This window comes from Podarcis muralis, chromosome 6 (assembly GCF_964188315.1).
Source record: "Podarcis muralis chromosome 6, rPodMur119.hap1.1, whole genome shotgun sequence".
Classification (NCBI taxonomy): Eukaryota; Metazoa; Chordata; class Lepidosauria; order Squamata; family Lacertidae; genus Podarcis; species Podarcis muralis.
The window spans coordinates 84917540-84931902 of NC_135660.1; the positions used below are offsets into that span (position 1 = coordinate 84917540).

A 14363-nucleotide genomic window follows, 5' to 3' on the forward strand; every position below is an offset into this window, starting at 1 on the left:
GTGAGAGCTGGACCATAAAGAAGGCTGATCGCCGAAGAATTGATGCTTTTGAATTATGGTGCTGGAGAAGACTCTTGAGAGTCCCATGGACGGCAAGAAGATCAAATGCATCCATTCTTAAGGAAATCAGACCTGAGTGCTCACTGGAAGGACAGATCGTGAAGCTGAGGCTCCAGTACTTTGGCCACCTCATGAGAAGAGAAGACTCCCTGGAGAAGACACTGATGCTGGGAAAGATGGAGGGCACAAGGAGAAGGGGGCGACAGAGGACGAGATGGTTGGCTAGCGTTTTTGAGGTTACCAGCATGAGTTTGACCAAACTGCGGGAGGTAGTGGAGGACAGAGGTGCCTGGCGTGCTCTGGTCCATGGGGTCACGAAGAGTCGGACACGACTAAACGACTAAACAACAACAACAATTTTTCACCGATAAATTCACCCCCAAGTACTTCACTTTTTTTTTTTTACAAAAACTAGGCCAGTCTTTTCTTGAAGGATATTTCTCTCCTCAATATCTAATCCCCCCCCCCACCATTACTTTGGTTTTGCTCTTGTTTAACTTAAATCCTGCTACTTGTCCGAACTCTTGAATCAGCTCCAGTGCTTTTACTGCACTGGAGTCTGGATCTTGTAATGTTAGCACTAAATTGTCCCCAAAGGTTTTTAACTTATATTGTTTAGATCCTACTGTTATACCTTTAACTTCTTCCTCCTTCCTTAGCATACTTAGCAAAACCTCCAGTACCATTATAAAAAGCAGAGGGGAAAGTGGGCACCCTTGCCTGGTTCCTTTTTCAATTCTAATTTCTTCTGAAACCACATTATTAACTATAATTTTTGCCTTTTGTTCAGAATAGATCACATTAATACCATTTATAAAGTCTTGTCCAACCCCAATACTTTCTGAATTCTTTTTCATGAAACTCCAGGACACATTATCGAAGGCTTTCTCTGCATCAATGAACATTAACATTGCTTTACAGTTTTTTTAAACTTCCAATCTTTCCAATACATCAATTATATTCCTAATATTATCTTTCATATGCCTTCCAGGCAGGAATCCTGCCTGGTCCTTATGGATGTAATCTGTTAATACCTTCTTCAACCTGTTGGCCAAAATATTAGCAAAAATTTTGTAATCCACATTAAGTAATGAGATTTGTCTATAGTTTTTTACACTTGATCTATCTTGATCTTGCTTTGGTATCAGAATTATGAAAGCTTCCTTCCAGGTTTCAGGCAGCACCAGTGTAATATGTTGATGGGGAGTTGTTCAAGCCAAAGGTTGCGTTGCAGCATTCACCACCTTCATCAAGGACAGCTCTATGTAGAGTTCATTGCGTTAGTTCATTCTAAAGATTAACAAGGCCTGCACCGCTGTGGCAAGCTATTCTTGTACAGGAACTGCTGTTGCTGGTGTACCAGCCCAAACTAGGAGAAAACACTCCTGGCCACTGTGGACAATCTAGGAGTACTCCCAAGCTACATACCTGCTCCTTCAGGGACAGTGCAACCCCATCAAGGACAGACAACTGGCCTATTTCCTGAACTTGGGAAGAACCGCTCATCCACAGGGCTTCCATCTTGCCTGGATTCAGCTTCAGTTTAATGGCCCTCATCCAGCCCATCACTGACTCCAGACACTGATCCAGGAGCGCCCGGCCTCACCTGATTCGGATGTTAGAGAAATAGAGCTGAGTCATCGGCATACTAGCGACACCTTGCTCCAAATCTCCTAATGACGGCTCCCAAGTAGATGTTAAAAAGCATCACAGAAGATAGCACTCTTATGTGCTCCCATAGTGAAAATGCCAGGTGAGCAACGCCGGTCACCCAATGCCACTCTCTGTAAACAGGCCTGTAGGCAGAAAGGCAACCACTGAAGTACTGTGTCCATGCCACAGAGCTGATCCAGGAAGATACCATGGCTGATGGCATCAAAAACTGCTGAGAGATTAAGGAAGAGCAACAAGGTCATACACCCCCTTGTCCCTCCCCTGATAAAAGGTAATCCAAGACTGGTTTGTTTCTGAAACTAGACCTGTAAGCAGCCTGAAATGGATCAAGATAGTGATCTGACTAGTCACAGGTGGGAGTTCTGATCCGGCAAATCACTCCACATGTTCCCATCTGTTCTGATACAGAGCATGCCCCATCACTAAGATAGACCTGAAGCAATTATAACCTAAGCACAAAACTGATGACACTGGTTGGAGACACTCAGACTCTCCAACATGCTGTTCTTGCTAGCTTGCAAACGACTTTTTAAAAATAGTTGCCTTTGGGTATTTCCAACTTACAACAGTATTTTAAGGTGCATTCATCATTTACTTATTTGTCTTCCTCTAAAGTATCAGTCAATGGCCACCGTTCTAGACCCAGGACTTTTCTCAATTGTCCATACATACTGAAAGCTGTTTGCATACCTTGATTAGGCAGAATTTCATTCCAGCTGATCACATGTCCAGGACTGTGAAGAGTAACATATGGAGCTCAATTTGGTAGTCAATTAATGAGCATAGTTAGAAATTGAGCTATTAGTGCAACATATGCAAACCACGATGAGGACTGCCATGCTGGTTTTCTTCGCTTCATTATACAGCCTAATGACATGCATTGATGTCCTACAGCGTTCAGTCTGTGTGCCACTAAAGTTGAAAGTCCACAAAATGGAAAGTGGAAGCTGCAGTCTCATGTTTCTGAGATGTGTAGCAAGAACAGCCATTAGAAAACACAAGCAGGCAAGATAATTGTGAGGGGAAATGGAACAAAATCAAGGGAAAATAAAACTGATTACTGAAAATGATTATTGACTTACAAAAATGCCCGTTCTTACATTATTTGGCCACCCAAATTCTGGCTGTGGCAACATGAACAGTGGGCGCGTCAGGTTCTCAGGTTTGATTCCTGCTCCAATCTGCATTGGTAGAAGTTAAGAGTGGAAGATCTCATATGTATCTCCCTAACCCTGAAACAACTGCTAGAGCAACAGGGATATCTGTAAGCCTGGTGTATGTGGCCAATCTCATCTTCAGGGCCAAAGGATCATCTGAACTGCCTATAGTATGAAATAATTCACACAACCCTTGCACTTATGAACATAATTTTCTGTTATTTGAATAGATTGCTGCACATGTCATCAGAATATTGTTAATTCCTGTAACTAAAGAGACTGAAGGACTATAAGTATCAACACACCAACCAGAACGTCTACCCTTCACACAGCACTGCATTACCTAAGCCAAAGAAACATAGTGAAGTGCTACAGTAGCCAAACTTTTTATTAACCATTTACTGTATCTATACTTTGCATTTCTGCTAGGGCCATCCAGGAAGTTTACAGTTGAAAGTACAGTGGTACCTCGGGTTAAGAACTTAATTTGTTCTGGAGGTCTGTTCTTAACCTGAAACTGTTCTTAACCTGAAGCACCACTTTAGCTAATGGGGCCTCCCGCCGCATGATTTCTGTTCTCATCCTGAAGCAAAGTTCTTAACCCGAGGTAATATTTCTGGGTTAGGGAGTCTGTAACCTGAAGCATATGTAACCCGAGGTACCACTGTAATGCAAGTAATCTGCAAACAGGATGCAGCGGGTAAGCGAGGGGAAAGTAAAGGAAATGAACTAATGAACAAAGAACATTTCAGAATGCCCAGGTAAAGTGATCACCACAGGAATGTTCTGGGAGAGGAAGAGCTGATGTGAGACTTTTCTCTTTGATTCAGCCAGGTGGAATGGCTACAGATGGTGGCAACTCTGTGAGCAGAGCAGAGATCTCCTAGTCCAGAGTTTCCCAAACTCAGATCTCCAGCTGCTTTTGAATTACAACTCCCATTATCCCTAGCTAGCAGGACCAGTGGTCAGGAATAATGGGAATTATAGTCCCAAAACATCTAGAGACCCAAGTTTGGGAAACCGTGATCTAGTCAAACCCATCTAATCCACCCTCCTGAATTTCTGTTCTGATGCAACTGTTTTGTTTTATGGATTTATTTTTTTTGCTGCTATTGGATTTTAGTGTATTCTAATTGTTGATCACCCAGGGGACTCTAGTTATAAGACAACTGGCTAAATAAATAAATAAATCCACAAGCGGATCTTTAAGTCCAGGGGCTGCTCCGGCTCCTTACTTCCCTTGTACTACAATTTGATGAAATCAGTCAATATTGTCACACAGCACACCAGAGGCCTCCATGGACATTCTGCAAAGCCTAAAAAGTGCAACATAGATGCTCACTATTAAAGCCTTGCAGCACAACCCAGAGAAGTCTCCACTACATTACGATTTTGATGATTTTACTGACGCCACCCCGCAATAGACACCTCTGCTCATGAAGAACAAAGCCCACCATAGCTTATACCCATAGATTTGGAACTCCCCCCCCCCCAAAAAAAATGCAAGCAGTCATGCTGTTCCACTAGAGCATGGGTAGGCAAACTAAGGCCCGGGGGCCGGATTCGGCCCAACTGCCTTCTAAATCTGGCCCGCGGACAGTCCGGGAATCAGCATGTTTTTACAGGAGTAGAATGTGTCCTTTTATTTAAAATGCATCTCTGGGTTATTTGTGGGGCATAGGAATTCGTTCTCCCCCCCCCCCCAATATAGTCTGCTCCCCCCCACAAGGTCTGAGGGACAGTGGACCGGCCCCCTGCTGAAAAAGGGTGAGGCAAATAAAAAAAAAAGCATAAAACTTTGATTAGAACTCAAGATGTGCTTAAATATTCCCCTACCTCAATTACATTCTCAATTCATTCTTCACAATAGAAATTTTAATGTAATTTTTCAGGTGGAGCAAGTAAATTTAAACAAATTTCATCTAAGCCTTTTCAATATGATGCAGATTATTGCTTTTCTTCTTTTATCTTTCTGGCCTTATCCCCCCTACCACATACCACAGGGGTGATATGATAGCCATGTTCAAATATATAAAAGGATGTCACATAGAGGAGGGAGAAAGGTTGTTTTCTGCTGCTCCAGAGAAGCGGACACGGAGCAATGGATCCAAACTACAAGAAAGAAGATTCCACCTAAACATTAGGAAGAACTTCCTGACAGTAAGAGCTGTTCAACAGTGGAATTTGCTGCCAAGGAGTGCGGTGGAGTCTCCTTCTTTGGAGGTCTTTAAGCAGAGGCTTGACAACCATATGTCAGGAGTGCTCTGATGGTGTTTCCTGCTTGGCAGGGGGTTGGACTCGATGGCCCTTGTGGTCTATTCCAACTCTATGATTCTAATTCAATGGCTGAAACCAACTGGAGGGGGGCAACCATCAGCCCACTACAAGGATGTCACTATGAACAACATTCTGTCATAATGCATTGTCCTCATTGTGTTCTGTCACAGGAATGCAATGCTGCACAGCAGGGAGCCAATGCCTTGGCAAGGTTCTTTGGGAGAAGTTTGGGAAACCCTTTGCTGTTTCGTATTTGAAACAAGTATGATACAATGCATTTAAATTCACCTGCACCCCATAGTAATATAACCTTGGCCTTTTAACCCCAAGCCTCCTTCAGCTTCATTTTTTTTTTTAAAAAAGAACCAGCTGAAAATCACAAAATACTGAGCCACCTTTCGAGTTTCACAGAACTCTCTCTCAGGCTGGGTGTAAAAGAAGAAGTGGGAGGGGAGAAAGGAAAATTATGTTGTTGCTAAAAGGTTGGAAACCCTGCCGGCAATATATAGTAGGTCCTACTGAGTCTGGAACCTTCTCCCCTTCCCAAATGTAGTTTGTGCCTTGGGCTGCACCAAAGCACGCTGGGGAAAATATGTAGTTGTTCAGATCTCTGTGAATATCCCTTGTGAGAGAGCAGAGGGGGGAAAATGCTGAAGTCTTTATACCAATATGGCTGAAAACAACCCCAGGGAGTTCTAGGAAGGTAACACTCTTCTCTATGGGAATCCTTCACATTCTGGGTGAAGAATTCACTGGACATCTAGATTTAAATAGATGCAGACACCTTGTCCTCCCAGTCAAGTGAAGCCAGAAAGATGCAAATTTCAGGAACCAGAAAAGCCTTGGAGAAGCTTGTCCTTCCGTCTCCCTTAAATGGGGGATCAGTGGGTGAGTTTGCTGAGGACACACATCTCCCCGAAAACGGGTGCCTGCTGTGACAACAATCTGCCAATGCTTGCTGTGGCAGAAGATGCAGAGTGCTTGAAGGGATGGGGCAACCTGCTTCTATCACGAGCAGGAAGCATAACACATTAAGTATGAAGCATCACCAGCAATAACTCATGATGGGCAACTGCCAAGGAAGAAACCCTGTTGGCTGCTACCTCCCTTCTTAAGATTTATATTTCATCTGCATCTTAATCACCTTGTATGTTCCTCCACCGAAGAAAGCCAACCACATACAGTGCTATATGTTTACTGTGAAGCTTTAAAAATAATTGGGTACACTAACACATGGCTTCAAAAACCTGGCTTTCATAGCCTTTCTCCAAACTATAATTCAAAGTTCAGTTCAAAAAGTCAATGAAATCATTGAGCTGTGGCGCTTGCCTATTGAATTATACTATTTGTTTTATCAAATTGTTTTTTACTGATACTGAAATATTATGAATAGCTCCAACATTTTTAAAATTATGTCAGATGGGCAACTGCATGATGAAGAATACAAGATATAAACCCTGAATACCAATTTATATATTGTGCAGCAAATAGTAGCTTTTACTTCAGAAGAGAGTTAATGACATTCTTTAAAAAAAGGAATAATAAATTGAAACATTACGCTCTCTCATCATAAGCATTGTTCAGCTAAAATGTACTCCATGTTAATAGACTGGGAAACTAGAGAATGCCTTGGACTAACACCTTCCTTTGCTTTAATCACAAATAATTGCTTCTCTTTGTACTAATGAGCAGCACAAAATGAATGCAATTTAGACAATTCATTCAGTGTAATAGCTCTGAGAGTTAATATTACTGCAGAGAGACACATTCTCAATTTCCTGCAGTACAACAGAGGCACTGGATTTTTCACTTGAGGGAGCTTTTCTGCCACTACGCAAATAGAGATAGAAAGCCCATTATGTAGTGATAAAAAAACGAACAACAAAACAGGTTAAATAAAGTTTTTATGTAGCTGTATCCTCATAACCACCATCAGCTCTCAGGGTTATGACTGTAAATAAAGCCGCTCACTTACTGAAATCAATGAGAAATCTTCCAAATCCTTGCCTTTGGTACTGGGGCATGATCATTATGCAGGAGACATTGTACTTCTGCTGGCAGAGCTTTTCCTGGGGGAAGGAGAAACAGATCAAGTATGTCAAAACACTGCTGAAGTGGGCAATTCCATGCACCTGCCTCTGCCTTTGTAAAATAGCCCAGTAAGGTAAACAGGCAGCAGGTCAATACGAAAATAGAGTAAGCCCCTAGAAAGTAATGTCGCTGGTGAAGTATAACAGCAAATCAAATGTATCTTCCAAAAAGATTTATTTTACGAGATGGCACCTCAGAAATTAACAACAGAAAAATCCAAAAGGAACTGCATGAGTGAATTTCAAATCCAGGGAGTGGAAAGAAGGTCTTTTTTCTCATGCAGCCCTGACTTTTGTGTCAGGAATGTACAAAAGGGAGATGATACCTACACGTTTGCTGAAGACAGCAGTTCGGATCATAAGTAATGGCCACATTAAAATAACTTACTGCTTTTCGCCAGCATTTCATCTGTCTCTCAGCAAATACTTCTAACTGACAGAACTGTTTATCTAAAGTAATATTTGAAGCGCATGCAGCTTTCATACAGTCAGGTGCATCCACCTTTGAATACCAAGTAAATTTCCATCAGAATATGGCACAGACCAGAAAGAAATATAATTTGATGTCTACAAAAACAGCAGAAGGAAAGATTAAACCGGCTGCTGAAAACAAAGGCAAACCCAGTAAGATGCTAGTGTAGTGGGATCTTCAGGGCAGTTACGTCTATCAGGCAGGGTGCCTGGCAGGGTGCAGGAAGGTAAGAAGCAGGAGTCACGCTGGCAAAGACACCCCAGAACTCTCCTTGAAATCCAGATCACATGTATGGGGAGACTAACAGGGATAACTCAAAATCCCAGTGCCTCTGCGCCACTAACCACTATGCATCAACGGCTGCTACAAGCCAAGACGGCTACTTCTTTACAGGGAAATCCTCAAAATAAACTCCAGTGTAACTTAACTAAACCTCCTAGACTGTCTCACTTATTCAAGCTGTCTTTATATGCACCTTCTTGTCTCCTCCTTTGCCATTCCTACACTAGGCAGGGCTGTGGCACTGGGACCACTTGAAACTGGCCCAAGGCTCAGTGACAGGTCCCATTCCACAGTTTGAGAAACATTTCGAATAAACAACCAGATACAAGACAGACTGGAATTAAAACCTGGGGTGGGGAGAGCACTTGCTGTCAAAACTACAAACTATTATTAAAAGATGAACATAGAGCAAATTATACATGACAATGTAGACACCGAGTATACAGGGGGTGGAATCTCAAGAGAAAATCTTCAGACTAAAGACCTTAAATTTTCACTAAACAATAAGAAAAAATTGTCATAAAAGGCATGATGAGATGCTATACCACCTGAGTAACAAAACAAGTAATAACTACAACAAAACTGGAAGTGCCAAACGAAACAGGAGATTTGTCACACCTGATGGAAACATTCTAAAGTGAAAAAATATAGTAGAATGATAAATAAAGCCCAAGAGAGAATACTTGAGATCTTAAAATGATACTGGCACTGTATTTGTTTGTAATCAGAAAACAGTGTTTGCTTCCGGTTGATATTATGCATTCCAAATCAGGAGTGTTACTGCTTTGGCACAAAAGCAAGATATTCTCATGATGTTAAGATCAATCTTTTACCTTGGAGAAGTATCCAACTAAGTGGCATCCTTTCTCATCATTCTTTGTGAGAACATAGAAAAGGAATGGCTCAACATCGTAATATAAGGTTTTGTGGTCCAGAAAGAGCTTTGCTAACAAGCAAAGATTTTGGCAATAAATTTTGCTCACATTCCCATCAACCTATGGAGGAGAAAATTTCCCATATTAATATTTAAGTATGGAAGTGGATCACTGCACATAATATTTAAAGTGAACAAAACCAGATATTTCTCAGAATCTCAATATTATATTAAATATTAGACCATTAATATATATTTTTACAAGTAGCTTGTAAAACTTGTAAAATATAATTTTGATTTGTGGCATTTCAAAAGTTTACTTCCCTCTAATTAAAGATACAATTTTGTGAACATATCATTAAAGATATGCTAAGCTGCTGGTTTTTGAAGGCGTTGTACCAGATGGAGGATAAAGCAAATAACATTATTCTAAGTTTCTGAAGTGTTAAGTCTGCAAAGAGGAAGTTACTTTGGCATTATATACATACAGTAGTTGTTAGATACAAAAGCAAATACTATTTTCAATGAAAAAAATGTTTCCAAGATCAGTTGAAAATAGTGTCACTTTCAGATTAATTCTTCACAAGTTACATTTCTTTGATCCTAAATATATGGACAGAAAGATCAAAGGATGTAAAATAGCTGCTGCTCTTTACTTTGTGGTGGGAAGGTCGATGCTTCCTTGTGTTCTTTCATAAGCATGCTTCTACATTCAATGAGTATCCTTCTTCCTCAATTTATCTTACTTCCTTTCCATCATTTACTTTGTATCTTACCATACAGTCTTATCCGTACAGCAATAGATTACACAATACAGAATTTCTTTTTACACAGACTACTGGTCTGAAGTTCCTACCACAATTCTTCTAAACTACAGAATTTCTGTTGGGGATGAAAACAGATTTCCAGTATCAGTGGTCTTCCAGTGTTCTAAAACAGTGGGACAGGTTTACTTGGGAAAAACAGGAATCTTTCAGGAGAAGATGGAAAATCACACTAAAATCAAAAGTGTTCCTCCATGAGCAACTCATGGGAAATGGGCATCCTCTGGGGCCAAGCACAGTGTGTGTGTGTGTGTGTTTGGGTGGGGGGGGGATCAGGAGCACCCACATTACAGATAGCTGTGGGTGGGGAGATTAATACATTTACTATATTCTTACTTTTCAACTAGCCTGCAGTACTACTAACGCATATAAAATGCTTCCTACCTCAAACACTGAAAGGTCCTTCCTCCTGTAGATTTCATTGGCTGGAGGATGAAACCAGCCACACTTCTTTGCGTGCCTTAGCAAAATATTTTTACTTTTCATATATTTAAGACAGAATTCACACAGGAAAAGCTTTGATAGTCTGTCAAGTTTAAAAATCAGAGCAGTTAGTATACAATTCTTTTTATTTTAAAATGCCAACATTCTTAGTCAACCAGGGTACTATATGTATTAAACAAGCAAATAAAAAAACAAACAAGCTTAACGCATATCATACTTCATAACAAGTTGTTCATTAAGAGGCTGGAGTCATAGCAATTCTGTTGAGGTATTTCCAAGTGCCCATAAATTCTAGCTGGACTTGGGAGCAAATTTAATAATAATAATAATAATAATAATAATAATAATAATAATAATAATAATAATAATAATAAACCAGCTGTGAAGTCAAATCCCATCATAATATTGGAACATTATTATATGCATTGTGTAAACACATCAATGTGTTCTGAATGAAGTTATCTACAGTATTCATAATTCAGCTTTTATGTAAATTAATGAACACCTGAATTGTTTTAAAAAATAAAACCTGTAATTAATACCCCCCACATTCCAACTTTTTAAATGACTTTTTATTAAGATTTTCCATAATACAGTTGCATTTACAAAAGATACCAAAAAAGAAGGTAAACAGAAAAAGGAAAGAAGGGGACAACTAAGATAAAGAGAAGACAGAAAAAGAGAAAAATAAAATAAGCAAGGCAACAGAAAAGAAATACTCTGATTTCCCATCTGCCAGTCACATAAAAGAGAATAAAAGGTAAAGGTAAAGGTACCCCTGCCCGTACGGGCCAGTCTTGACAGACTCTAGGGTTGTGCGCCCATCTCACTTAAGAGGCCGGGGGCCAGCGCTGTCCGGAGACACTTCCGGATCACGTGGCCAGCGTGACGAAGCTGCTCCGGCGAGCTGGCACCAGCGCAGCACACAGAAACACCATTTACCTTCCCGCTAGAAAGCGGTACCTTTTTATCTACTTGCCCTTAAGGGTGCTTTCGAACTGCTAGGTGGGCAGGCGCTGGGACCGAACGACAGGAGCGCACCCCGCCACGGGGATTCGAACCGGCGATTAAACTTACCAAAGTAAAAGAGAATATGATTATTTAAAAACTTTGGTCAATGCGAGCATCTACCACTTTCTGTTAAACAATATTTCCTACCAGTTAAGGTGTCTCAGAATCATTTATTTCCTTTTCTCACAGAAAGTCCAAGACTAATTGTCATTCTTAATAAATGTTAACCATATTTTTCCCTTTAATTTAACTTCTATTAATTCTCACCACCACTACTCCATATTGAATAATATAATTCTTCCTGTCCATGTCCATATTACAGTCTCTCCATTGTGCTCACACACTGAGCCGATATTCCATTTTTTTCTTGTTGTATATCCACTTGTTCATGTCCAATTCCATATGCTCAGTTCCCTTTCTTGTTATAGCCCATTTCCTGTTGTATTATTCCATTTTTGTTTCTCATTCGTTCGTGTCCAGTTCCGTGTACAGTGGTACCTCGGGTTAAGTACTTAATTCGTTCTGGAGGTCCGTTCTTAACCTGAAACTGTTCTTAACCTGAAGCACCACTTTAGCTCATGGGGCCTCCCACTGCCGCCGCGCCGCCAGAGCACGATTTCTGTTCTGATCCTGAAGCAAAGTTCTTAACCCAAGGTACTATTTCTGGGTTAGCGGAGTCTGTAACCTGAAGCGTATGTAACCTGAAGCGTATGCGACCCGAGGTACCACTGTATTCAGTTCCATTTCCTGCTGTATTCTATTTCCTGTTGTGTTTACAATAGTATTCCGATCTCCTCTAGGACCTTCCATTTATTATTATTTTTACAGTCTTTTTCTAGAGGCAATACCATAACTTTAATATCACCATTCTTTGAATTCACGCCAAATCTGCTAAAACTAAAGAAAGGCCAGGAGTGAAATCCCAAAGCTTTTTTTGCCTCTCAGCTCCATCAACACTATGTCCAGTTATTTCTCTAAATCACCATTTGTAATCTTATCTTCTAGTTCTCCATATTCTTGTATGGAGGTCATCTTCATTTTCATACGATGATGATTCCTTCATCTTTTCATCAGTTTGATCTGGAGCCTCTGCATATTCCCCTACCTTATATTCCTCTGGCTCACTTATTCCATTATTGTCTGACTTACTTTCTTGCTCTTCAACATTCATCTGATCATTCTTAATTGTTCAACCATCAACTACTGAACAATACCAACAGTCACTGGTTGGTGGCGGTTCCAAGATGGCGACGGCTTAGCAACCTGGCTTCGGAGCTACGCAGATAACAGGAACGTAATTAGTGTCAATTGCTACCCAGGGAAGTAAATTTTCCTCTTTTTTTAATTTTCTACTTTTAAACTTACCAACCTACTGAGATTCTATCAGCATCTTCTTATCTATGTTATGAGAAACACCTTGGGCAAGTTCTGTGAAGTATCCTGGGCAGGCCGCCAGCTGCTAGCTATTAACCGCCAGCTCCCTTTTATACTTTGTTCCAGGAACTCTGGGCAGTCACCACACAGAGAAACTCTTAAATTGAACAAACTGAGCACTTTCTATTTTTTCTCTTTTCTTTGGTTAAGGAAACCTCTCCTAGTTTACTCCCCAATGCAATACTATGCCTGCTAGTAAATGCAACAGGGACCCAGAGGAGGCAGTTCTCTCACCAGCTCCCAAGCAATCTAAAATGGAGGACTTTTTAAAACAAATCTGCTTTAACAGTTCCAACAAAAAAACGGTTTTCTGCCCTTAAAGATGATTGTGAAAATGAGGAGGATACTCAAGGTGAGAGTGCAGAACTGGATCCAACATTGGGGCAAGTTGACCCTGTGCCTCTAGGAGAGGAAGGAATAACAAGTAGGGAGAGCACCTAATTAACTCTAATTGCAAGAACGGTTGAGCAAATCTTCCAACAAATTAGAGGTATTGCCTCGCAAATAACCCAGTTATCCAAAGAGGTCCAGTGTTTATCAGTTAATAGCAAGCAGGCACTAACAGAACACCAAAGCACCAAAGTGAAATGGCGACAACAAGAGCAGACCCCTAAGCTTGACATAGAATGCAAAGAGGCTCTTAAAACAAACTCTTCTTATTTAAGAATCTTCCAACCAAAAAAGATCTGCATGATAATCTGTGGAAGACCAGATCAAACTCCTAACTGGAAAGGTGTCCAGCGTTCCAAATAACATTTATCAGACTTACTTGGTATTGGACTTACAGAGATTGACTTAGTTGGGACTGAACCCTTGAATACCAAAAATCAAATCCAAATGTTATGTTAACTTTTTCCTCTACTAGACTGCCCTCACTGATTCACAAACTGAAATTGTCAAGCAGAGGAGTTTTTCCAACCCAGGTATTTCACAATTCTATTGTTGCACCCTTATGTAAGATGAGGACTGGTGCTACAGAGGGGCCCACAAAACCAAGGCCTGGATCCCCAATGGAAGTAATGACATCGCAAAAAAACTCGACAGGAGGGGAGGAAACAGACATGCCCGAGTTGAATTCGCAGAATCATGCCCAACATCAAAATAACCAGGTGAGCCAAAAGGAACAGCCGATTCCCCTAGACAATCATCTTCAGGAATCTGAGCACTCTGTAAATCCTTTGGAAGAGGATTTTCTCAGCTCCTATAGGAACTTCCTTCAGGAAGAGAAACAAACAGTCATCAAGAGGCTTGATCTTATGAGCCAAACGTTGAAAGAGATTAAAGAATCGGAGGTAGAGACTGACAATAGACCCAATAGCCACAACAGAATGAGAACTATAGAACCACCGGAGTACTGGACAAAGATGAGATACTTAGATGAGGAGGAGTCAGGAACTACGCCCAAGGAATCCCCGCTGGTGAGCAATTTGCAAATAAAAGGCCCAGTGAACACAAATGTGAGTACTTTATGTACAATGACTGAAATACAGTGGTGCCCCGCAAGACGAATGCCTCGCAAGACGAAAAACTCGCTAGACGAAAGGGTTTTCCGTTTTTTGAGTCGTTCCGCAAGACGAATTTCCCTATGGGCTTGCTTCGCAAGACGAGAAGTCTTGCGAGTTCTTGCGAGTTTGTTTCCTTTTTCTTAAAGCCGCTAATAGCCGCTAAGCCGTTAATAGCCGCTAAGCCGCTAACAGCCGTGCTTCGCAAGACGAAAAAACCGGAAGACGAAGAGACTCGCAGAACGGATTAATTTCGTCTTGC

The 14363-nt window shown here is 40.9% G+C and overlaps 1 protein-coding gene across 11 annotated transcripts in view; it reads right to left on the reverse strand.

Annotated features, from left to right (window-relative positions):
- The window catches only part of KAT6B (lysine acetyltransferase 6B), an 83945-nt gene that overhangs the window by 23411 nt on the left and 46171 nt on the right, over nucleotides 1–14363 (reverse strand). For all 11 annotated transcript variants that reach the window (XM_028729099.2, XM_028729086.2, XM_077930647.1 and 8 more), the window contains 3 exons: nucleotides 10095–10236; nucleotides 8846–9007; nucleotides 7144–7237 (listed from right to left, as the gene is read on the reverse strand). In XM_028729099.2, the coding sequence (XP_028584932.2) occupies nucleotides 7144–7237; nucleotides 8846–9007; nucleotides 10095–10236 (398 nt within the window). The remainder of the gene's footprint in view (nucleotides 1–7143; nucleotides 7238–8845; nucleotides 9008–10094; nucleotides 10237–14363) is intronic.